The sequence below is a fragment of the Macrobrachium nipponense genome, chromosome 41 (genome assembly GCF_015104395.2).
Source record: "Macrobrachium nipponense isolate FS-2020 chromosome 41, ASM1510439v2, whole genome shotgun sequence".
NCBI lineage: Eukaryota > Metazoa > Arthropoda > Malacostraca > Decapoda > Palaemonidae > Macrobrachium > Macrobrachium nipponense.
This window is the reverse complement of record NC_061102.1, coordinates 13,468,267-13,494,502: the sequence shown is the minus strand read 5'-3', so window position 1 is coordinate 13,494,502 and position 26,236 is coordinate 13,468,267. Positions and strand designations below refer to the sequence as shown.

Genomic DNA, 26,236 nt, shown 5'->3' with positions numbered 1-26,236 from the left:
TATGAAATATTACAGGCTTCAGTGCTCACTGATGCTGTGTAAATAGATAGAGGAATTATCCACATATAGTACATATTATATTCTTGACTTGTGTATTAAACAGCTTAGACATTTTTAGTTTCTTTGGTGTTGATTATTATTCAACTAATTTTAATGAATTTTCAGTTCTTAATCCATGTGGAGTTAGTAATGGAGAATGTGACCACATGTGCATAGTGACTTACGGATCAACTCGTCTTGGCTATCGATGTGCATGTGATATTGGATATAAATTGAACCCAGACCAAAAGAAATGTTCAAGTAAGACATGGATTTATTGTTACATATTGTTACTATGAATTATCACATGAAAGTGTACATGTACTATATTCAAATGTTTATATAGTATTGAATATCGAAACATTTCGGTATGACTGTTCAAATTTTTGTCATGAATTGGAATTTTTGTGATAATTTTTTAACATTTTAAATTTTTTTCAGTGGTGACAGAATTCTTGATGTACTCTCAACAAAAATTCATCAAGGGTCAAGTTTTAGATCCAGTATCAGAGAATTTCAATGATGCCATTAATCCAATTGTTTCTAAAACTGGAAGATTTGTTGGTCTTGACTTTGATGCACGTAATGACTACATCTACTACTCTGATGTTAGTCTGGATGTTATATACCGTGTAAAAAGGACAGGAACTGGTAAGTGTATTTGTTTTAGTATTTGATCGAAAATTTATTGTGTGAATTTGTTATTTGAAGAATGTAAAGTCAATATAGTATGACAAAATATAATTTCTTGACCATTACCAGGTCATAATCCCTGATTCTCACATTTATAAATACCTGTGAAACACTTCAGTTAATTTTTCATTGTATTGCGCTGTCCAGCTGTTGCTTCTGTCATCAGTAATTCAGTTTTATAATTTTTCTTTGCTTTTCTATATATGTACTCATATTTTGTATTTTACTTATATATAGTTGACATTGTTCTTAGATATGACACTGTATTATTTATTGTCCATGAAGGTCGTCAGAACTTATTGGCATCACAGAATGAAGGTGTAGAAGGCTTAGCATTGGATTGGATTTCCAAGAATCTTTATTACATTGACAGTCGTAAAGGAACTCTAAATGTCCTTTATACTGAAAAACCAGAGTACAGAAAAGTTCTGCTTAGTGATCTCAAACGTCCTAGGGCAATAGTTGTACATCCTAACAAAGGGTAAGTTTTTTGTTTTATATCCTTTCTATATCATGAAACATCTGTGAGAATGATTTATGCAGTATATAACGTAGAAAGGATTTAAACAATTAGTTGTTTTGTTTCCTTTGTTCAAGCCTAAAAAGTGTAATTTATGAACATTTTTTCATTTTGCTTTATCTTTGTTAATTGTTGTTTTTCTTTGCAGGTATATTTTCTACTCCGAATGGGACCGTCCAGCAAACATCAGTAGAACTTTTCTTGATGGCACTAATATAATGGTATTTAGAAACGTGTTGCTAGGATGGCCTAATGGGCTGTCAGTTGATTATGCAACAGATCGTATATACTGGTGTGATGCTTTGTTAGACCATGTACAGCATGCAAACTTGGATGGTACTGATGTTAAAACCATAAGTTCTCAGAGTATACGACATCCATTCTCCCTTGTAATATTTGATGGTAAGATTTTTTAAACTTAAAAGAATTTTGAATGATAATGTATTGTGTAAGGGCTTAATTAGGTTTTTTAGTTATGGAATCATTAGGTTGATGAACAACAGAGTTTTTAAGAGGCCATGTAGCCAGCCTTGTAAAGAATGACGTATTTCAACTTTCTTATATGGTTTAAACTGCCTAATATTGATATTAGAATGAGATTTAGTTGTGCTATTCATCATCACTTTAATTATTTATGAATGGAGTCATAAATAAAATAGTATTTAGAAATTGAAGTTAGATTTTTCTTGACTACACTGCACAGCAGCAAAAGGAGTTGTTTGTTCATTAATGGATTCATGCATTAGGCAATAGAAGTTGTACAAACAATTAGAAAATTAAAATTTTTCATCAAAAAGGAGCATTCAAGGATCTTAATAGTACTATATACTACTAAAAGTAAATTTTGTTAGGAACATTTACTAAGGTGAAGGTAATAGTTTTCTATCCTAAGTTTTGTACCTTTCATTTTCAGATTGGCTGTATGTGACAGATTGGCGTCGTGATGCCATATTGAAAATGAATAAAACTGATGGTTCCCAAGAAAAAATTGTTGCCCAAGTGGCTGAGAGTAATCGTTTATATGGTATTAGAATCTACAGCAGAAGAGCACAGGTTATTGAAGAACATCATCCATGCAATGGTGCAAATCCTTGTGAAAAATTTTGCTTCCCAGTTCCTGGCAATGACAGTTCCTTAGTAGCTAAATGTGGATGCCCTGTAGGAGAGAGGTTACGTTCTTCAGATGAAAAGACTTGTGAAGTAGATCCGGAGGCTAAGCCCATGGATCCTTCATGTGCCCCATGGGATTTCACATGCTCCAATGGAAGATGTATTCAGAAAACTTGGGTCTGTGATGGAGATGATGATTGCCTTGATAACTCAGATGAGGAACAGAACTGCACTAAAGTTACTTGTCGTGAAGACGAATTTCAGTGTCAGTCAGGACGTTGCATTCCCAACACTTTTAAATGTGACTCAGATAATGACTGTGGAGACTTTTCCGATGAAACGGGCTGTTTGAATATTACCTGTGAAGCTTCATATTTCCAGTGTGATAATGGTAGATGTATACCGATGAATTGGAAATGTGACTCGGAGAATGATTGTGGTGATAGTTCAGATGAAGGAGACTTCTGTGCCAATAAAACTTGTTCCTACTACCAGTTCACATGCCCCAGTACAGGGGCTTGTATTCCACAGGCTTGGGTATGTGATGATGATAATGACTGTTATGATAACAAGGATGAGGAAGGGTGTCCTCCAATTGCTTGTACAGCAGCCCAATTTAAATGTAATAATCAAAAGCAGTGTATACATGAGTCTTACAAATGTGATGGAATTCCTGATTGTGATGACTCCTCTGATGAATATGGCTGCCCCACAATTGGACCACATCAATGTAATGAAGAAAATCAGTTTAGATGTGAACTCTCAGGCATATGTATTCCAAAAAGTTGGAAATGTGATGGAACTGCTGATTGTGAAGACTCCTCTGATGAGCCTGATACTTGTGGAGAGGTTGGTATTATTAAAGCACAGTTAATATTTAAGAGATTTTTGCTTGGAAATGAATCTTTGTTATGTAACCATGGTTTTATTATATAATTGCTATCAAATATTATAATACTCGGCTTTTCCTCTTTATTGGATTAGAATTTAAATAAGTTATCTTCTCTCTCTTCCTCTTTGTGCATATTCTGTCTTTATTCCTGTCTGGTTTAGGTCTACTTATATACATTTTCCATAATTTATCAGCCTTCCTATAGGTCTTTGTCCTGCTTATTCCATACTGACTGCATTTCTGACCAACTTTTTCACTTTTTTTGCACTTTTCCTTGTAAAGTTACAATTATAACTGACACACTATCATAAAAGATAAGAACTAAAACCAACAGCAACCCCAGGTAGATTTATGAGCAAATATATCAAAAGACATCATGTGAGAGAGAAAGGCACTACATGCCCCCTTGAAGTCAAGTAGTAGTACACAACGGAATCATGAGACACCTAAAATTGGCGAGCTCAAGTCTAAAAGTTGCCGTTAGTAAATTTATGGGCTATTGAAGTAAAGGAACCTCTTTCCCACCTAATTTCTCCATATGAGTGTATCCATCCAGTAAAGTTTAAACATTTCTGCAGCCTCTTCCTCAGATTCTGATGTTAATGCTTGATCGACTGCTTATAAGAGCTTCCAGTGGCCTCTCTGGACTTCTTTGTAGCTTCCTTTATTGTTATGATAAACAGTAAAAATTTAAGGGATGATGTTTGTCAATTGCTGTGGCTGACCTGTATAGAATGAAGTCAGACTGACAAGTTATCCGTTTTGACAATTTTCTGAGCCTTTAGTTCCTTCTCCAGTATATTCATAGCATTGTCATACTTTGACCCTCCCACTTTTTTTCCGTCTTTCTTCATCCCTTTGTTGGCTTTTGCATTATATCAGGTTCTCTCAGGATCATTTTGTGTAACAACTTTAATTCTACATATATTATTTGTTTAGATTGTGTTTATTTTGCCAGTCAGAAATTTATTTGTTTTTATTTTCAGGTTACATGTGGTGCTAATTACTTCCGTTGCAACAATTCTCGCTGCATCTTCCATTCTTGGATTTGTGATGGTGAAAATGATTGTGGTGATAGTTCTGATGAAAACAATGCTGATTGTGGGAAGAAAGCCTTTAGGTAAATACTTGCTCTTTTTATCATAATTTATTTACTGAAGAAGTAGATCAACTAAGATGAAAATATGAAAATCAATTTTCTTTTCAATATTTTGAGGCTTTTCATGTTACTTTTATCATTGCCTTTGATTGCTACAGTGATAGATTGAAAAATAAATCTTAGACACTGGACACAATGTAAGATTATAAACAAGACTGAATGAAAACTTCCATCAATGAAAAGAGAAAATGCCCACAAATTATTTGGGCTTACCAACTGAAGATGATGCTGTTACCATCAGAGAATCATAAGGAATTCATGAAATTTACTAATCAGTGTAAAAAATAGATATAAGGAAAAGATTAAAAAGGGAGAAAATGAACAAAATACAAGCAGAACTCTTGAATATACAGGCATCAATTCTTGCAAACAGACAAAATAAGAATGAAACTCAGATTTACTATTTTCAATATGTAACTGCTCAATTTACCACTTAATGCACAAGTACTTCCCTGCTGCAAGACACTTCCCACCTTCCTTCAGAAGTTTTATGTTGGGTGCCTTGAGTATTGTAATGGGTTATGAAAATAATTTTATTTGTAGATATCAGAATTGGACATGTATGTAGTTAGTGTTATAATTACCCATGATTTACAGATGTGGTTCTGATATGTGGCAGTGCGAAGGAGTAGAGGACACTTGCATTAATAAAACTAAAGTTTGTGATAATGTCAAGGATTGTCCCAATGGCTCTGATGAAGGCCTTGGATGCACGGAAGATGACTGTAGCTCTGCCGGTGTTGAATGTTCTGTGTCTTGTATGCAGACTCCAAATGTAAGTGTAGTTGCGATTAATTATTCTAATTTTAATAATCTAGTCTAGATTGTGTGAATAATTCTCCATTTTTTTTAAAGAAAAGTAAAATATATAGATGTATGATGTTAAGTTGAATATTCACAATAAAACTTCTTAAAACTTTGCAATCTTGAAGCGTGAATTTATTTAAGTTTTAGTTTTTCTGACTAGTTAATACCATATCATTAATGTTTTTTATACCTTGCCAATATAAGCCAGAGAGCTGTTAGTCCAATATTTGACATTGATTGATTGATGTACCCAACATTTGTTTTGTCAGGGTCGAGAATGTACATGTAAAAAGGGAGAACAGCTGAAAGAGGGAAGTGAAACAGAATGTGAAGACATCGACGAATGTAACCCACCAGGCATATGTTCTCAGGGTTGTAGTAATTTTAAAGGATCATATGAATGTTCATGCAATGAGGGCTACTTACTAGATGCTAACAAAGCAACCTGCAAGGCAATAAGTAAGTTTTTTTTTTTATTTAATTTGTGAAATTGTACAACTGATACAAATTTTTACCTACATTACTGCATTATGTAATATGCAATTAACAATTTCCTTCAGTTGTCTATTAAAGACACTACAGTAGTATATGAATTGGATCATTTGTGCAAAAGAAAGAATACAGTATTTTCTTAAAGTGTTGCCAAAGCATAATGTTGCCATACTTGGTATAACTTTTAATTTCAGATCACACTGAAGCCTTCTTGGTGATAAGTAACAGAAGAAGTATTTTGATATCTGACTTGCATCAACGCAATTTAGAGAGAGTTCCAGTTGTAGTAGAAAATGTTGTAGCAACAGCTTCAGATATGAAGAATGGAACACTGTTTTGGTCTGATATGAAAGTGAAGCAGATTGTTAAGTTGGAGAAGGGAGGCCAAGCAGAAGTGGTAAGTTGTAAAATTATATGCTTTGTTTCTTTTTGTTTTCAATATCCATACCGTATTCTTAGAAATTAACTTCATAGTTATGAGCAGTAAAAGGATTAGAAGTAAGTGAGCATAATTACTATAGTAAATCTTCCTTTGCAGTTGATTGGAAATGGACTGGATCTTGTTGAAGGACTGGCCTATGACTGGATTACAGGCAACATTTACTGGGTTGATTCTCGATTAAAGGCACTAGAAGTTGCAAAACGAGATGGTTCTGGCCGCATGATTCTCATCAACAAGAATATATCGCAACCAAGGGGCCTAGCTGTGGACCCATTGAGAGGGTAAATTTTAAGAGCTATTTTATTCATGATAAGAACTCTCATTTTCTGTATTCTATTCATATTTTGACTCTAGTGTCATGCAGTCTGTAATTGTTATACAAATACTCCATAGCTTATAATTTTTAATTTTGTGTTATGAGATTGGCTAATTACAATTACTAATGGGTTTTGTATGAAAAATGTATCTTTTATTGAAATTTCATATTTTTCCTATTTTGACACTAGAGGAGTTTCTTTTATAGTGAATTTTGCATGGCATGCTGTATACTGTATGTTAATAAAGGGTCTATGTAGCATCTCTTCATCCTCCAGGTGAATTTAATTTTTTCTTTTATAATTCTTATCTTACTCTGGTCTCTTTCCACGTTGCTGATCTCCGTGGAATAGGTAAACTACAAAACATTACTTTATATATATTATAATAAATAATATGGATTCATAAATAGTATTGAGAAGCATCCATAGAAGGTTAGGTTTATGCATATTACAAATTTAGGAAGTTCTGTGAGTACTGTGCCTCGTATGTGACCTACATGGCTAACCCCATCATCCAATTTTTTTATTTCAGTGGACGATGGTTGTTCTGGACAGACTGGGGCGAAAACCCAAGGATTGAACGCTCAAGTCTGGATGGCAAGACAAGATCTGTCATAATCAATACCAAGATTTTCTGGCCAAATGGATTAACATTAGATATTCCTACAAAAAGGATTTATTTTGCAGATTCAAAGCTCGATTACATTGACTTCTGCAATTATGATGGAACTGGTAGACAACAAGTAAGAGAACTGTATATTTAATGTTAGTTTTGTATACTGATATTGTTTTATTAATGTCAAGTATTAAAGATCTAAAAAGTATAGTAAATAATAGTTGCATTTATTTGCTAGTGGCATTGTAAAGTGATAAGTGTTTAATCTTTTCCAAAAGTTTCGAACTTGACACTTGTAATTTTCTTTGGTTTTGATATTATGAATGGCAAAAGAGGCAAGAAAATACTTTTATATGTGCCTGCCTTAAAACATGGAAGTCTATCTTGAAGGATAAAAAAGCAAATAAATAAGAGTTCTAATCAGAAAAATGAGGTTAGGATATATTATAGTGCCATATATGAGGGAGAAGGGAGTACAGGAGGAAATAACACAGGACAGAGGTAGATGGAAGAGGCTAATTAAAAACAGCGACCCCGAATAGGGATAAAGCTGGGAAGAAGAAGAAGATATGAGAAAGGCCCTTAAGTTAGAAAATGATAACATCAGCTGTGATAATAAAGTACACAAGCTGTAAACATAGTAAATTTTAAAAATTATTAATTTTGGGAAAATGCATATTATTGGTGTCTTAAGAAAGATTTCATTCTGTTTTACAGGTTTTATCGCAGAGCCATTACCTTCTACATCCTCACTCATTGTCAATATTTGAGGATTATGTATACTGGACTGATCGACAGCTAAACAGAGTGCTTTCAGTTCACAAGTATCATGGCAATAATGAGTCCGTTGTTTCACATCTAGTGTCTCAGCCTCTTAGCATTCATGTACACCATAGAGTTCTTCAGGTAAGTGTTTGCTTTGTACAGTACAAGTACATTGCATGATCTAGTATTAATTGTTTTTATGCATTTTTCTGTATTCAAATATAAAATTTTTAGAATCCATATTGAATTGGAGAGTACTGTAAACCTAGTTCATTTTTTTGTGGGGAAAGTCCAAAACAATTGCAGGGCTTTTAGCCAAATTGTTCTTTTATCTGCTAACATTATGACATAATAGATTAATGGTAGTATATTAAGAATTAGTTATTTAGTGACAAGCCTGATCCAGATTAGGCCAGGGTTGGCAATGATTAAATAAAAGTGATTTAATCAAGTGATTAAATTATTGATTTTTTCTTGTAAAAAATCAAGATTTTTTAAATTTTTTTATTTGAAAGCAAAAAAATTGAAAATATGGGTTGGAGGTTAATAAAAACTTAAGCATAACTCTGCTGCATCTTATTTATTTTTATACTTTAGGCCAGAACTGGAAACCTAAAAGATAAATCAATAGTAATTCAGTCATAAAATACATTTAGAGGAAAAGAAGGATAAAAAAACAAATAAAAAATCAAATAAATAAAAAGATCAAATAAATCACTGATTTAAAAAAAAAAATTATCTAAAAAAAAATCAGCAACCCTGGATTAGGCCAAAATCTTGAAGCTTATTAAATGAAATTATGTTAATTAAAGTAAAAATTATATTTCCATGAATTTCAAACAAATTTATGGTCCTGAAAATCAAACAGGAATTACAAGAATGAGGACTGATTACCATTGTGTATGCTGTGAAACAAATGCATATCTTGATTGGATTTATTGCTTTCATTTCAATAAAACTTCTTCAGACTTAGTATGAAAGAAAACACATATACATCAGGTTTACACCAAACATGTATTCCCTGTAAGGTCAGCCTCCTGGTGAAAGATACTGGTTCCTAGATACTGTTTTAGTGTTTGGGGTCATTCAAACATACTAAACTTAGGCACAAGTCCCTATTAGGCTTTCTGTTTGTAATGCTCAACTGTATAGGTGGTTCACTTGGTCAGCCTACCAATGCTCACTTATGTAACCAGCAAGGTGACATTCCAGCTTGATGATCTATTTTGCTTGTAGACTGAATTCTCATGCTCAGTCTGCTTCTGCTAGTGCTACACAACATTGAGACAGTACCTCCCACCTAAAGAACAAGTCCCCAGACATGATGAAGGAAGAACTCCAGTTTTTCTTGTACAGAAACTTGAATTTTGTCTAGATATAAAAGCTTTGAAGTAATACAAAAACTTCTCACCCCTAACCATCACCACATTTGTACCTGTAGTCAATAGAATAAATGAACTTCCACAACTTAAAGATGGCTGGAACTCTCCTAATACTTGCTGCATAAGGTACCTATCTTTAACAAGCTTCAATGATTGCATCTGTTTGTGCTGAAGGTAATCCAATTTTAATAGAAATTTTTGTGTATCTAAAAAAAATAATAATTTAGAAAAAATCTCCAATATTACACTTGTATATTTGTGTATATTTTCTTATAATTCTTATGTCTGCCTATCTATATTTAATTATTTAAATTAAATATTGATATTTCTTTAATTTTCTTTTTTTTTTTGCAGGTTTTGTTTTTAGTTATTGATGTATGTAACAACTTAGTTGGTCATTAAGTCAGGGACAATTTGTATTTAGAAATTAATTCTTTTTATGCAGAATCTGAATCAAGGCAACTTAAGTAATAGGGTATAATATTCAGTTTTGTAGTGCCTTATCTTGGTACACCAAGGTATAGTTTATTTATTAGTCCTAAACTTTGTTTATACTTGCAGTCCTTGTACTAACTTTATTATTCATCAACAGCCTATAGAAGAAAATCCTTGCATTTCAAATCCTTGCCAACACATGTGTCTCTTGAAGCAACCCTCTGGATACACATGCTTGTGTCGCCCTGGATACAAAGAGCAAGACGGGAAATGTAATCTGGGTATGTTTGTCCACAGTTTCTTTTATATTTAACATATATTTCATAAATGCTTGTAATTTCTCAGTTTCTTTTGTATTTCTGGGTGTTGAATTTTTTTGTCCAGTATCTTGGAAATAGATATACACACGTAGAACATACATACTATTGAAGCTTTATTGAATGAAAATATGGAGAATTAAGGGGGTGGTTAGCAAAGGGAACATATGCACTTAAAGAAATCTTCATTTTACAGATGAATCTGCATTCCTAATGGTAATGAAGGGTGCTCAAATTGTTGATTTGAAAATGGAGGATGAAAAAGGAAGTGCTGGATTTCTTACCCCAATTGTTGGTGTTGAAAATGGACTGCAGCTTGATTATGATAGTCAGACTAACAGAATATTTTGGATTGAATCAATTACTAAAGATAGTGAAAATGTAAGTAGTATGATGTGTCCAAAAAAAGTTGAAACTAAGTGATTTGTTAATATTAAGAGGATTAAATCTGATGTTAACTTTGAAAGACATTCAAAAGCTGTTTTATTCAGGCATTTTATCTTAATTTTTAACTTTCTAGGGTACCATCTATACTATGGATATTGGTGGGGGTAACAAGACTACATATTTTGACCTTGGCATTGTTGGATCACCTTATACAATGGCTTGGGATTGGATTGGTGGTAACATGTACATTGGGAATCGTGTGGCAAACAATATTGAAGTCCTGAAGCTAGATGGAAGGAACAAGTACCAGAGTGTTATCCTTGACAATAATGGCAACAGCACTGGTGTTGGAAGGCCTAAGTCAATGTGTCTTGATCCTGTTAATGGGTAAATTAATAGATGATTATTTTTTATTTGATTAATAAATTGAAGATTGCTATAATTACTGGATATTTATACCTCTTAGTGAAATTACTACTATTTTCTGTTTTTCAGTTTCCTGTATTGGTTAGATGATGGTGGTGTTGGAGTTCAACCGAAAATAGGGAAAGTAGGAATGGATGGATCAAATCCAGAAGTTCTGTATAACTTTACAAATCTTCGGCCAGAACACATTACTATTGATATCATTGCTCAACAACTGTATTGGTCAACAAGTAATGAAGCTCAGGTGAGTTGATGGTTACCTGGTTTTGTACACAATATTAGAAATTTATTTTTTAATTAAAGGCATGGTCCAATAAAATTTTGAATTCAAACTGAAGTATGCAAGAATTTAATGTCATAACTCTGAATGTTGTATATTGAGAAAAGTTAGATTTTGAACAAAACCTTTTAGTATTTAATAATTTATGAGAGTTGATTTTGATTGGGCTGGCCATATGTCAGCACCTGGCTCCTGTTCCAGAAGCAGCACAAATTTAACCTTTCAGTGTATAGAATCCTTTTGTAATAAGAAAGCCTTATAAGTGCATTGTACATTCTTATAAAATTAACTCAGAAATAGACATTAAAGGATTAAGTGAAGACTTCATTTAAAGCAATTTTCAATTGTTCTCCATGCAGTCAGATGAAACTGGGAAAGCAGAGGTAATTAACTTCTTTTTGAAATGTTATGTAAGGTGATAATCATTTATAGTTACCATCTTAACTGTAGACCCATTTTGTTATTTTTAATTGTCTGAATACAGATTTGTGCAAGACCATTGATCTTGAAGCTTACCACATGCATTATACTTTTTGTTTGATGTGATGGTTTTATGAAGAATTTTTTTCCTTAACCTACATTTTCTTCACTTGGTAAATGTAATACTTTTTAACATTTCGTGTAGATTTTGTGTGTTAATATACTTATTACTGTTGCTTTGGTGTTTATGGAGAGACATTTATAATTTGTTTACATAGTTTGTCCAGTTCTGTACAAAATGGCATTTCTCAATTATTTTCTAGGCCTTTCAGTCGATCTCTATCCTGCTGTTTATATATGTATATTACTATTTTTAATAACTGCTTCTTGCTCCTCTTCTCATGTAGATACCATCTAATTACTTGGGATCACAAACTGTTTTTAACCTAGTGGAAACCACATCTCTCAGCAATTTCCTTATTTTTGTAGGATATTCTCAGGCCAAAAATCTAGTTTTTTTAAAAATCAGGAATCATAAGAATGCCTCCATTCAGCTGTTTTTTTTAAATATAAAATAAGATATTTTACGAAGGTATACGAGTCATATTGATGGACTCATTGGGCTTTTATAGAAGGTATGTTTGTAAATGGTTATTAGATATGTTTCAAGGTAAAGTTAAAGGAATTGGACAGCTAAATGAGAATGAGAATAAATGGAATACTAAATGAAAAGTATATGGCAGAAAGTAATGCAGTAACAAAGAACATCCTGTATGGGATAAGAAGTAGAGACATTATATAGATTCCGAGATTTTTGCCTTTATTTGCTTATGGCATACTCTTATTTCACCAGTAGTCCAGGAGTCTTTTTTTTCCACACAACCTGCAATGTTGCTGCTCCCATTTTCTTGCTGTCAACTCAGTATCAGCTTCATAATTTGGAAAATCATGCTAACATAAATGTTCTTCCTCTAACTTGCTGTGACTGTACACCACAACACGATTGTCCAATCTGTCTTGAATTTTAGCTTTTCGTATACATTTTAAACAATGAAAACACCTTGCTCCATTTTTATTTTGCTGTTATTTGTCTACCTAGTGACCTTATTCTGGTAAATTTGATACAATGTTTAGCACAGAGTTCATCCCTACACTTCTTACACAGCATTTGCATAGATACTTTTCAGTTGTACTTTTTTCTTTGCTTTAGTTCAGTTCTTGAAAGCATGTTGATATGCTAATTTACAGTCTTTTCTCCATTCCATTTTCCGTAGTTTAAATATTTTCAAGAACTCTTTCTGTGAGTCTGTTATTAACAAGGTCATTTATGTGAAATAGTTCCCAGGAATTTGCATTACACTTCTTGTAACTTTCCTCACCATAAAAAACACTAGGGGGGACTGTGTCTTTATCCTTGATGAATACCATCATTTATTTCAGATTCTTCTTGTAAGCCAATACCTGTAAAGTACATGGCATTCTCATCTTGATTTGGTACTATTACATACTTGATCAGGGAGTCCAGAAGCTGATCCTTTTAAACTGTCCTGGCACTATATCATATTCTTGTTGAATACGTATATTAACATTATTCAGTGAAAGCTTTTCATTTTTTTTGCATAATACATCTGTAATTGCATCTGCTTTTAAATCAAAAGCCTTTCTTTTTTGCATATGTATACCCTTAGATAAGGAACATTTGTCTTTCAAGTAATACTATCTTTGTAGAAGTTAATCTAATGCTAAGTTCATAACACTATCTTGTGATAAGAGCATTTTAAAGTAATTATATGGTACTGTATAAAGTAATTCCTGAATTAAATAAATTTTGTGCATTTCACATTGCTGATAATCATTAGTACTTCATGGTTGCAAGCTTCTGTTAGTAGGTCAATAGGGAATAATTTGTGTGAAAAGAAAAGGAGTTCATTGGTACATATCAATGTTATTTATAATAAAGTAATTCAACAACCATTAAGTTCCATACAGTTTTTGCATACTGTTATGGTTTATTTTTACCCATTATCAGATTTTCCTGTATCAAATAGGATTGACTTCAAGACTTGGCTCGGAGAAGGAAGAATTAATTTTCATATTATACAGTTCACTAATTCTGAGTTCCTCACCTTTTTTGGAAACTTTAGTGGTGGTTTTCCTTTGTGGCAGAGGGGTGCTATCAGATCCATATTTACAAAAATACCAAAACATTTATCTGAAATTTTGTTTTGTTTTGTATCCTTTTCAACAGATTATGACTAGTGATGTAAATGGTAACAATGTCAGGACACTTTTGAGCAGTGAGAACCACATATCAAAACCCAGGTCCTTAGCCGTTTATGAAGGAAGTAAGTAATTAGTGAGATTTCATTTTTATTGTTTGTGTTCAAAATTTTATTATGTAATCTGATTTGCTATGAATATAGAATATAGAATTTTGATTTTAAAATCATCCTGAAGGGGAGGGGGGTTAGTGCCGTCATTGCACTTCATGCAGTGAACTGTAGGCATTACGTAAGGTTCTTTGCAGGATGCCTTTGGCCCCTAGCTGCAATTCATTTTGTTCCATTTGCTGTACCTCCGTTCATATTATCTCTCTTTCATCTTGCCATTCACCCTCCCCTAACAATTATTTCATAGAGCAACAGTGGGGTTTTCAACCTGTGAATGACCTCAAAGGTCCCAGTACTTGGCCTTAGACCTAAATCCTATTCAGTTCAGTACAAAAACCTAGCTTTTACATTGATCACACTTTAATTTTTATGGTAGGTTTAAAGAAGTGGCATAGTGTTACATATTTATTTCGTAATTTATTTGTAATTATTTATTTATAGTTTTACTATGCTTGAGAAATATGCACAAGAACATCATGAATACATAATGTCAGGATAATTTAAATTTCAAGAAGATTCATAGTTGTTATCTTTTCAGAATTATATTACCTGGATTCTGTCTACGAAAAGGTGGAACGAGTTGAGCTTCCAGACGGTAACAAACCTGAAACTTTAATGGAAAATGAAGCTGATCTCAAAGCTCTGAAAGTGTTTGAGAAACGACCAGGTAAAACATGGATGCAGTCTAATAGAAGTTGTCATTTATATTCATAAAATGTCTCATTCTTTTCTGTAACTATTTCCAGTTCCATTTCGTATTTTGATTTATTTAGCAGTATATTTTTTATTATTTCAGCTTCTCCTGGTAGTCCTTGTAAGGTGGGCAATGGAGGATGTGAGCACATATGTATTCCGAAGTCTAATAAACAGCGATCTTGTAGATGTACAACTGGGTACAAGCCTGATGGAGAGAAAGCTTGCAAACCTTATGAAAAGTTTGCTATTGTGTCACAGCTAGAAATTGTTAGAGGGTACAGTTTAGATGGTGCAGGAGAGGCAATGTCTCCCATTGCTGGTCCAGGTATGTATATCTTTTATAATTTATTGTAACTTGCTTAAATTATGAATGAATACTAAGGCATAATTTCAGAGAGCCGATTTTGCTTCACATAATCATACTTTGAAGGAGTATAATAAGACACTTTTTGTCCTGCACCTCGTGCTGTGCAATGTGGGCATTGCTTGAGCCTCTTTACAGCATCCCTTCAGCCCCTAGCTGCAACCCCTTTCATTCCTATTTCTGTACCTCTGTTCGTAATCTCTTTCTTTGTACTTTCCACCCTCTCCTTACAATTGATTCATAGTACAGCTGCGAGGTTTTCCTCCTATTACCCCTTTAAAAATGTTTTACTGTCAATTTCAGTTACAGTGCTGAATGACCTCATAGGTCCCAGTGCTCGGCCTTTGGCCTAAATTTTATGTACTATTCTATAATAAGAATTTATATGGAAAATTGTACTTGCAAAAAATTGTACTGTAAGTAATTAGCCTTCTAACTTGAGGTAAAATGTTTGACGGGACTTTATCTGATTGAGTGGTCATCACATGCAGGCATTTATTTACAAGTTTATGTGTATGTTCTGGCCATTTGATTGTTGTGATGCTTTTGGCCATACTTAGTTGGAGTTTTAAAATTTAGTGTCCACTTACCATATTTTTTAATTGTATGTGAAGGTAAAACTCGGTTTAAGGAAGATAACATTTAATAGATAATTATTTGGTCACTTTTGGCTCTCTTGATTTTTAGAATAAATATTGCATGTAGTATTAGTTTGTTAGGTAAATTTTTAAGTAGGAGTATCTATTTTATATGTTTCTTTTCTTTTCCATTCCACAGGTCATAATGTTCTACATGTAGATTATCATTATTCCAAGAACTACATTTATTGGATTGAATTTAACCAAGGTGGCAAAAATGGTATTTATAGAAGTAGACCAAATGGTTCAGAGCTTGAAGGTGTTATAGTTGATGGTATAGGCTCTAATGGCATCCGTGGCATAGCAGTGGATTGGATTGCAAATAATTTGTACTTCACAAATATTTTTCCTCATGAAACGTATGTTGAGGTCTCATGGTTAGATGGCACCAACAGAATGGTTCTAAAGAGTTTAACCAAAGATTCACCACGTGAGTTAGCTGTAAATCCTATCAAGAGGTAAGGGTACATAGGTCTTTATTACTTTTAAAACAAAATTTTATAGCTAAATTTTTGTAATGGTGCTTTGAAAACAATACAGTATTCTTACATGTTATTACAAGTTGTACTGAAAATTTTCAATTTTTATATTCCAGGTATCTGTACTGGATTGACTATGGCCAGTTCCCAATGATTGGTAGGTCATTACTGGATGGCTCAAAGTGGGAACCAATTGTAACTGCGGATGTCAGCACACCACGTGACATTACAATTGATATGTTTACGCATGATGTATACTGGGTGGATTCTTTCCTAGATTCTATTGGCAAGGTTAGTAAAATATGCAGGTGTACCAGCTACTTAAGTACTTCATTATTTAATAAAACTCTATTAATGTTTAAATTGAAAATATAGCAACATATTGAGTATTATCGATATCTTTATTGCCATTATTTGTTAGAAGAGATATAATGCGGAGATACCTTTTATCATAAATTAATGAAGTTTGGTTACTAGATCTCCCTATCCCCCAATCAAATCTTCTAAGGGAGTAAAATCGTCCAGGGAAGAAGCAACAAGAAGAGATTTTGGTAAAAGAGATTAAGAACAAGAAGGAATAGATGCTGCCATTGGAGACAAAGCCTTCCCAAGATGGCATCGCTGATTTCCTCTAATATCTCCTCTTCCTACCAAAAATTCTTCCATTGCTCAAAAGACTAATACAACACACACTGAACATGGGTTACTTACTGTACACTACAGTTGTTAGATCTACAACTGCTACAAGTAGAATGGAGATCTAAATCCAAGCAGGCAAAAGACGAGAGCGATTGTGTTTACCAACCCCAGGGCATTTTCTTTGAGTCTTGGGAAGCTTAGATGATTTGTGGGTTTGCGTGCTCAGAGTAAAAAACACAAAAAGCACAGTATCACTCAGAACACAACACAACACATAGAAAAGAAATGTAAAAAACCAGAACGCTAGGGAGTAGTGTGGGAAGGAAGGGTTAAAAACAACTGCTTCATGGCAGAGAGGACAACAGCACAACCTGCTATGAAGGCAGTCAAAGAGAAACTGACGCATTTTAGCTGGGATAGGTTAAGGCATGTCGGCTATGCCCTCCTCTCTTCCGCCATCTTGGCTAGCTCTTGTAGTCACCAAAATCCTGTACTTCTTTTAACCGGACTCCAGTAGGCACTAGAAAATTTTTCCTTTACATTAAGACCACAGATTTGTTATTAATGAAAAATACAAATTGATTTAAAATTGTCATTTTGGTAATTTGGCAGTTCATTTTCTCTACATATAAATTGAGATTCAGTCAATATTAGTAGTGGGTTGGTTGTGAAACATGAGTTTTTAAAGCAAGATTATATGTAATGATGTGGTAAGTAAATGAGCAGGTTTTCTTTTCAAGAACTATATTTTTTTATATGATTTTTCCAGGTAACATTCAATGGAGGAAATAGACAGCTAATTCGTCGACAGCTGCCAAATCCTTTGGGTCTAGCTCTTTCCAATGAGAATATTTACTGGATAGACAGAAATTTAGCGACCATTTTCCGCGCTTCTAAATATCCTGGGAACACAACACAACCTGAAATATTCAAGACTAATATGGAAAACCTTCGGGATATTGCCATATTTGATATCAGTAATCAGCCGTCAAAGGTATGGATATTGTATTATATCATCTGCCATTCAGGACTTAGATCAATAAGTGTATTGCAATATTTCTTACAGAAAAGAACCTTATTAACCATGTCATTTGAATATTACCTAGTTGTATGTAACTGCACATGTACTCCTATTTTTTAACTTTCATTTACTTTTTTCATTGGTTATGAAACAGTTTTGGTCTTGCAGTTTAGAATGATCTTTTTCTCATTCAGGTTGATACACCATGTACTCGGTTAGGCAATGGTGGATGCGCTCAACTATGCTTCTCATTCCCTAGTGAGGAGCCAAGCCTTCCAAGGTATCGGTGTGAATGTGCTTCAGGTGTTCTTGCACAGGACAAGAGAAGTTGTGAGGATTCAAAAGAATTTCTGGTCTATGCAACAAGAACAGAAATTCGAAGCTTATCTCTCACTGTGAGGAGTAACACAGTGCCTTTTGACACGGTGGAAGGGTTAACTAACGTAGTTGGTATTGATTTTGATTATAAAGACAAGCAGCTTGTGTTTACACAAATACGACCAGACACAAAAATTGCTAAAGTGCCCTCATCAACTCCAAGTATGGAAAGCATTACGCCTATTCTTGAAAAAGGAATAAATCCTGAAGGAGTAGCATATGACTGGACTTCCAAGAAAATTTATTGGACTGATTCTGCAAACAACAGCATATATGCCATGGACAGTAATGGTGAAAATATTGTTATGATTATTCAGGTGGAGCGGCCCAGAGCAATAGTATTGGATCCATGCAGGGGGTAAGTCTTAAAAGTTAATGCATGCTCATAAGAGAATTATTTCACTTTCAAAACATGGTGTAAGAGAATTATTTCACTTTCAAAACATGGTGAAATGTTGGATTTTATCAAAAAAATGGTTTGTTTATGTATAAGTCAATTCACAGATAAGTTGTATGGTGATCTATCACTAAAATGCATTTTATGCAAGTCAGTTCACAGATAAGTTGTATGGTTTGATTTTGGAGATATCTTTAAGATTACATCATAGAAATTGATAAAGTGGGATTGATTATTGATAATTAATAAGAGCACAGAGACAAATGTAGGTGATAGACAGTGGAATGAACATTCAAACAAAGTTTTGGATTACAGTAGGGTTGATTAATGTTTGGAATGTGACACAAGTAGTGTTGAAGTAGCAAGATGTTGGTTTGAAGAGTTTGGATAGTGTCTGTATTAAAATCAGCTGAGCCATTGAGTGTTTTAAAGAAGAGGGACGAGTACATGAATTGAGAACTATGTGAAAGAAAAAACAGATTACGTACAAATTAAGAATAAAGTGGAGTGTTTCAACATTTTTGTTGAAATGTATAACATACCAGTATAGTCATACCAGAATGAAATGAGCTTTCCGGCGGGGCTGTTTGTGTCCTCTCCACATGTGTTTAATCTGTGCATATCTGCCAAATCTATAACAGCAACGGAGAGGTAAAACCATTTCTCCCATTACAGATATCAAAAATATATTTAACAATGCCTATATATACGGCAGAATTTTGTGCATTTCATATAATTACTTATATCATGTAATGAGTGCCTTCCTCCCTTACTTGTTCATCTCTCTGTTTCATGTACAGTCTCCATGAAAAACAGGGTTATTGGTTAATTCATACCTGTTGGTTCAGAGAGGCACTCTAGATTAGACTCGACTTTTCTTTCTCACTGAAAGGCATAGGACTGATGTTCTGGAAAGCATTATGCCTGTGCCTTTTAGGATTAATTTAGAATTATTGGTCTAGAAATTTTTTTTTTTGTCATAAGAACATTTTCTCATTGCTGCTAACCACTTTTTGTAGTGCTGCTTGGCTATTTAGTCCTTTAATTTTCAGTAGTTCTTAAGTACTGGGAATTTTCATGACTTGTCTTGCACAATGAAATCAAGAGACTGGTAAACACCTTGTTACAACAATAACCATCACTATGATTTGTATATATAGTACTAATTGTTTTTTCAGGTGCATTTTAGTATTCAGTATGTTGGCAGCTTTATAATAGTCATGTGTATTCTAAATTCAGATTTTTTAACATTTTTTTTTCTTTTATTGTAGGCACATGTACTATACAGACTGGGGAAGGTTTGGAACTTCAGGAAAGATTTATCGGGCCACTATGGCTGGATCCTTCAGGGAAGTAATTGTAGGTGATGAGTTATCACAGCCAAGTGGTCTAGCCATTGATTATGATGATGAAATGCTTTACTGGACTGATGCTGTTAAAGAAAAAATTGAAAGAGCTTACCTTAATGGAACTAATAGACAGGTTAGTAAAAACTTATTACATGGCTTTCATTGGAATATCCTACCAAGATTTGTGAATTTTTTTTTTTTTTTTTTCACATCCTTAAATTTCTTTATTCAGTTTTTTTTAAATGACATTTATGGAAATTAATAGAGAAGATAATTAGTAGTCTGTTTATTTTTAACTATAGATAATTAGAGAGATTCCATCTCCCTTATAGTATTCATATTATTTTTAAATAGTTCTCTCAGGAAAGTATTTAGAAATATGAAGTGCAGAGGGCCCATTATTATTATAAAGGATTAGTTTATCCAGATCTCTGACCCTCATAAAGGCTCTTCTTTGGCTAATGTCCATGATGTGAGGCAGTAAATCCCTTTGTTTTTGAGCCAGAAATCACTGGTTTTATTGCTAATTTTACCATTAATCATTTATACTCTACCATTGTATGAAAATGTTTTTACATCTCTATGAAAAGGCTCTAGGAAAGGCAAAGTAAATTGATAAATTGTTTTGTGAAGATCTGGTCTATGTACATAAAATTTGGGAGTGAGCCGAGTTTGATATCTTATTCCAGAACCAAGAACTGTATTTGTGCTTTGCAAGGGAAGTTGATTGTATTGGGAGATTTAAGTGAATGCAAAGTACAAATCAGTTATGTTTGTAATTAAATTACTAGATGATGGTTGCAAGACTCTAGATGATTATATAAAGTACATAATTCTGAAGTCTGCAATTTATATTTTTACATTTTGAGACATAAAGTTATCTTGTACTATTACAACCATAGTAAATAAAGTACTGAAAAGACAATGTAGGCTTTAACCAGTTATATCATTGAAGTATTTCAACTTCTTTCCTCAGGTTCTCATTACTGCAACAATTTATCCTTTTGCGATAACAGTACATAAACATTTTATTTACTGGACTGACCTGCAACTTCGAGGAGTATTCAGAGCAGAGAAGTACACTGGTGCCAATGTAATTGAGATGGTAAGGAGACTGGAAGAATCCCCGAGAGACATTCATGTATTCTCAGATGAACGCCAGAAGTGCAACATCAAGCCATGTGATATCAATAACGGTGGTTGTGCTCAGTTCTGCATCCCAAGCACAGATAATAAAGTGAGTATTTATCGATTTTATTTCTGTGTATGTAACCTTACTAGAGATTTCATACCATTATTATCACATCCTTAACCTATTAAGTTATTGGGGTACCCAAATCCATCTGTAGCAAAACACACAGTGCTAAAATTTTAATGCTACTGTTTCTCAAAGCTTCAAATACTGATACTATATTTTTTTTTATGAAAGCTTGGATGTACATGATTTAGAAAAGCTTTTGCTATATCATTAGCATTTACGTCATGATTAAATGATGAAGTTAGTATTCTTTCATTTCATATTTCAGTTTGGTAATGGTATTTTTATTATATTGTGAATGTTGCATAACCTTTCTGCGTCATTTGGCCCTTGGATGTAAACCCAGTATGTAGTAGGCATTTTGATATATAGTGAAATGGTAAGGTACACTTTAAGGTTTTAAAATTTTTTCTAAAATGAGAATACTTAAAAAGTTATTCATATCATTTATGAAATGAAGGTCTCTGCAACTAGAGTATGAAAAATTTCATTTCACCACATGGTTCGGTGTCATGGGGGGAAATGCATAATTTTAGGATTCTAGTAATTTAATATATAAAAGGAAATCATGTGTGTATTTTATGACAAAGGCAATTTAAAATTTAAAACCTATTCTTCCATTGTGGAGAATTGGGGTCAATGAGGTTATAGTGGAAGTAAGTCATATATTAATGAGAGGTTTGTGGTCAGTACAGGTGACATGAGGTGACATTGGCACCTCTGGTAGTTATCAGGGATAGCAGGCAAGGACTTGTTAAGGCCCGGTTATCCCCTCAATCTTTAGGTTACATGGTGTTAGATTAAATTTCAGAACTCTTTAAAACTGTGCATTAGAATCTATGAGTGTCAGGTTGAATTCTTAATGCCTCAGCTCATTTCTTTACTTCCACAGAAACTGGCCTTTGCATGCTTGCATTTTTGTCTTGTTATTGATTCATTTAGATACCATTCTCATGATAACAAGCGTTACTTATTCAAACTAACCCCAAAAAATGAGACTGCTCTAGTACACCAAACCACTGGTCTGTTGCTTTATGATCAAGTATTGTTGAAGTATTCAGTATTTATATAACTCCCAATTTTGCAGTCATCTTGAAATTAGGTCTCTCCTTTCAGTATGGCCTCCATAAGGTGAGATCCGCCAAGGATCTTTCCTATCTCACTGATGTAATGTTGTGATATCATCTTTGGAAGAACAGAAGATATTTTAAAGACAATCACTGTGTATCTGTTATTAACAAAACAAAAATCTGTTCCCTTACCTTTTTTTAGCTTTGTTCCTCAGTGTCATTTTCTCCCAAGAGTCTTTATCTTTCCATTTTAGTTATCAGGTAATATCATCTCTTACGAACATCTCTATGTCGTTCACATTCAGTCCCAAATGCTGTTCTTTCATCAGTTCAGTCTTGATATCCTGTAATTTGTTTTAATTTTGCATGAGAAGAGGGTATTTCATCATCCTATTCCCACCAACATTTTATATGAGAATGTCTAGATTAACTTGCAAATCTGAGTTCAAATTGCAACTTTTTGATGTGACAAGGTATAGTACAATTCCTAGTTTTCAGAATTTGATTTTAGCAATATTGCCCATGATTTAATGTTGTTCCTCTTCAATCTTTTCTTTCAGGTTGAATGTAGATGCAATACTACACTGAAATTAGTGAATGAAAATAAGATGTGTGTACCACAGAATTACAGCTGTGAACCTAACAAATTTTTCTGTGCCAATGGAAAGTGTATTTCTCGATTATGGGCCTGTGATGGCTCAGATGATTGTGGAGATAAATCTGATGAGGACAAAAATTATTGCAGTAAGTACATTTTTATATACAGTTTATAGCTATTCATTCATACATTACATGAACATGATCATTTATTTCACTAGAAATTTAAATAATGAATTGTAATTTTCTCAAAACCACTTGTACTTCTAGCTTACCATACCTGCAGTCCAAGTGAGTTCCGATGCAAGAATGGGCGTTGCATTTTTGCAACATGGAAGTGTGATCATGAGGATGATTGTGGTGATCGTTCAGATGAAGAAGAATGTGAATATCCTCCGTGCGCTGATGGGGAATTTACTTGTGCTAACCATCGTTGTATCCCAGAGTCGCAGGTAAAGTGTTTTTCTTTGCTAATACGTATTGTTAAAAAAAAAAAGTTTCATTATAATTTTAAGTAGTGTAACCTGACTGCTGATTCTAATTTTTTACCTTCAATGATTACTCCAGAGATTATTAAAAGCAAGAACAAAAAAGAATTTAAGTGGTAGAGAAACTTTACAGGTATAAAAACACAGGCAGGTGTAGCATTAACTGTTAATTTAGTAATATAAATAGGAACTGCACTCAAAGATGCCTCAAAATAAAAGGTAGAAGTAAATTAAAAATGAATATTATTTACAAAACTGGCATCCTGGTAGTAGAACTGGATTGCCCATTAAAGGAGCACTACTCTGGTAAATTGCCTTACCATCAGTTTTTTTATCTTTAAGAACGGGAGGAATTAGAACTGATGGTCATATGTAGTATATTTTATTTGTGGAGTTTTTATTCAAAGTAGTGTAATTTGGAGATATCTGGATGAATATTTGCTGAAAAACATTTTTTTCTTTAGATATTATAACTATTTCCTCATTGGATGACCTTCAAGATTTCAACTGAATTTTGTATCACAACTTGGGCAAAATAATCTATTTTGCATTGTTTTCCTCATAGGTTTGTAATGGTGTGAATGACTGCAAAGATAAACACACTTCAGATGAAGCTAGTGACCGTTGTCCTGAAGTTACTTGCCCAGCAAATCACCTGAAATGTGAAAATACAACAATCTGTGTTGAACCCTACTGGCTCTGTGATGGAGATAATGATTGTGGAGACAATTCAGATGAAAATAAACTTCACTGCTCTGAACGATCTTGTCCTCCCAACAGTTTTAGGTAATTTAGACTTTTAAAGTCTCCAGTCTAGTCCTTGGTTTATTTTTCTGTGTGTGTGTGCATATGTATAGTTCCTCTGCATAAAATAATGCAACTTGGAAATTGTTCTATGGATTTTTTAATTTTTATAAAATTTTTCCTTTACAAATAACTCTAATGACAATTTTTTTTCACAAGGTGTCCCAATCACCGCTGTATCCCAGGCACATGGCATTGTGATGGAGATGATGATTGTGGAGATGGAGCAGATGAACCAGAGGAATACTGTGAGCAAGAAGGTCGCACTTGTTTCGGGGATCTTTTTACGTGTGACAATGGCAATTGTGTACCTAAAATTTACTTGTGTGATGGTGATAATGACTGTTTAGATGGATCAGATGAGGATGATCGTCATAAGTGCAGTAAGTATTTTAAACATTAATTGAAGTACTATACCTACTATATTTCAACATTTAAGGTCTTTTTACAAGTTACATTTTTCAGACCCTGGAGATTATCCAGTCAGTCCTTAAAATGCAGTCCTTTCACAGGCTCTGGAAAGAAATGTTGCAAGGCCTCAATGATCTCAACAGTCAGCTTAAAGCAAAACCAGACAAGTGAGGTTTTCTTTGGTTGCTGGTGGCTTTTATCAATTTGCTTCATTATTATTTAAATTAACCATTTTCTTTGTTTTACGGACACAAATTCGAAACTAAATTTAATGTTTATAGATTACTAAACTGTTTCAGTTAGTGCCATCCACCCATTTCTTCCAGTTGATTTTTTCCAGTTACTTCAGCTTAACTTCATAATGAATGACATATGACTGATGAATTTGGCTCCTTATAGTGGTGGGAATGATCATGTTAGAAAATAATTTGGTATTTCTTTGAGTTTAATAAATGGTTTAACTCTTGGCTAATGAAGCTACGTATTTGGACATTACCATTACAGATTAGAAAAAGTATGTATTCATGCAGCATTAAAATAATTTGGAATTATAATTAATATTTATGTCATGGTAATTAGACATACACATGCTTAATTTTGGTTTTGCCAATTCAACAGATAATCGGAAGTGTGATGGAGATACTGAATTCACTTGCAATGAAAACAAGCAGTGGGGACGTGCAATGTGTATCCCAAGGAAATGGGTCTGTGATGGTGATCCAGACTGTGTAGATGGAGCTGATGAAAATTCCACTATGTTAAATTGCCCTAAACCTACTGCCTGTGCTGAAAACGAATTTCAGTGTCAAAACAGACGTTGTATTAGCAAGGTACAGTATTGTACATTTTTAAAGCTGTTTCTAGTTTTTTTAAATTTCTTATGGGCAGTCAGTAGCAAAGTTAAGTGTTTGTTTTTGTGTATTCTGTGATTTTGTGTAATGATATTATTACGTATTGTGTATTGCACCTAGATATGTCATAATATTAAAGTGAAATTCAAGTAAAAGAGCTGGCAACTGATGAGAGGATGACACATCTACTACACTATTTTGGGACACCCAGTAGGAAAGATTACAGCTCTTATTCGGAGTTTTTTCTTAAACCCTGTACATTTGCATATTTTCCACTTTCCATTGATGTGTTTTCCTTAAATTGGCCAAACTTTTAATTTGGCTTGGTCTGGGAGTGTGCTTATTATATATTTAGCCCATCCTGTAAGGGTTAGCAATGGTTTTATAGTGTTAACTACCAGGTTTTCCTCCTTTTAAACCATTCAAAATCTCTTCACTGTCAGTTTCCGTTTCAGTGTTGAATAACCTAATTGGTCCCAGCACTTGGCCTTTAGCTTAAATTCTTTATTCTATTGAATTCCATATTGTATATGGACATTTAACCTTATTTTTATGTCACTGAATACATCAATTTTCAACCTTTAGACAGTGATGTAGTACTATTGGATAAATATTCTTTGCGTTTCCTATTCTGAAAGTATGGTTGATTACTCATAGGTTTAACCATTATTTTATAAAGAATATTTAATGTAAAACAGTTTATTTAGTGCTACTTGTGACCACTGCCATATATATACAGAACTTGATTTTAAAAAAGCTAGCTAGCATAATACAGCAAATACACATACATTTTCTTTATGAGAAAGAAGCATGCTTCAACAGTGTCAAATTCATGTTTTGTGGTATGCTTTTTTTTTTGCCCTTGGTGGTCTTTTCATGTAGTTGCCAACTCCACTTTTAGTGATGT

General features: G+C 33.6%; 1 protein-coding gene across 1 annotated transcript in view; it reads left to right on the top strand.

Annotated features, from left to right (window-relative positions):
• Positions 1-26,236, top strand: part of LOC135212523 (low-density lipoprotein receptor-related protein 2-like) — a 569,062-nt gene that overhangs the window by 484,260 nt on the left and 58,566 nt on the right. The window contains exons 12-41 of the mRNA XM_064246044.1: positions 166-300; positions 481-690; positions 1,018-1,213; positions 1,401-1,654; positions 2,166-3,211; positions 4,241-4,374; positions 5,011-5,188; positions 5,490-5,679; positions 5,907-6,109; positions 6,251-6,435; positions 7,004-7,214; positions 7,805-7,993; positions 9,827-9,950; positions 10,183-10,367; positions 10,507-10,760; positions 10,869-11,043; positions 13,748-13,844; positions 14,428-14,556; positions 14,686-14,910; positions 15,727-16,045; positions 16,183-16,357; positions 17,475-17,699; positions 17,921-18,462; positions 19,773-19,983; positions 20,827-21,087; positions 22,739-22,922; positions 23,046-23,227; positions 23,829-24,049; positions 24,227-24,450; positions 25,097-25,308. Of these exons, the coding sequence (XP_064102114.1) occupies positions 166-300; positions 481-690; positions 1,018-1,213; positions 1,401-1,654; positions 2,166-3,211; positions 4,241-4,374; positions 5,011-5,188; positions 5,490-5,679; positions 5,907-6,109; positions 6,251-6,435; positions 7,004-7,214; positions 7,805-7,993; positions 9,827-9,950; positions 10,183-10,367; positions 10,507-10,760; positions 10,869-11,043; positions 13,748-13,844; positions 14,428-14,556; positions 14,686-14,910; positions 15,727-16,045; positions 16,183-16,357; positions 17,475-17,699; positions 17,921-18,462; positions 19,773-19,983; positions 20,827-21,087; positions 22,739-22,922; positions 23,046-23,227; positions 23,829-24,049; positions 24,227-24,450; positions 25,097-25,308 (7,076 nt within the window). The remainder of the gene's footprint in view (positions 1-165; positions 301-480; positions 691-1,017; positions 1,214-1,400; positions 1,655-2,165; positions 3,212-4,240; positions 4,375-5,010; positions 5,189-5,489; positions 5,680-5,906; positions 6,110-6,250; positions 6,436-7,003; positions 7,215-7,804; positions 7,994-9,826; positions 9,951-10,182; positions 10,368-10,506; positions 10,761-10,868; positions 11,044-13,747; positions 13,845-14,427; positions 14,557-14,685; positions 14,911-15,726; positions 16,046-16,182; positions 16,358-17,474; positions 17,700-17,920; positions 18,463-19,772; positions 19,984-20,826; positions 21,088-22,738; positions 22,923-23,045; positions 23,228-23,828; positions 24,050-24,226; positions 24,451-25,096; positions 25,309-26,236) is intronic.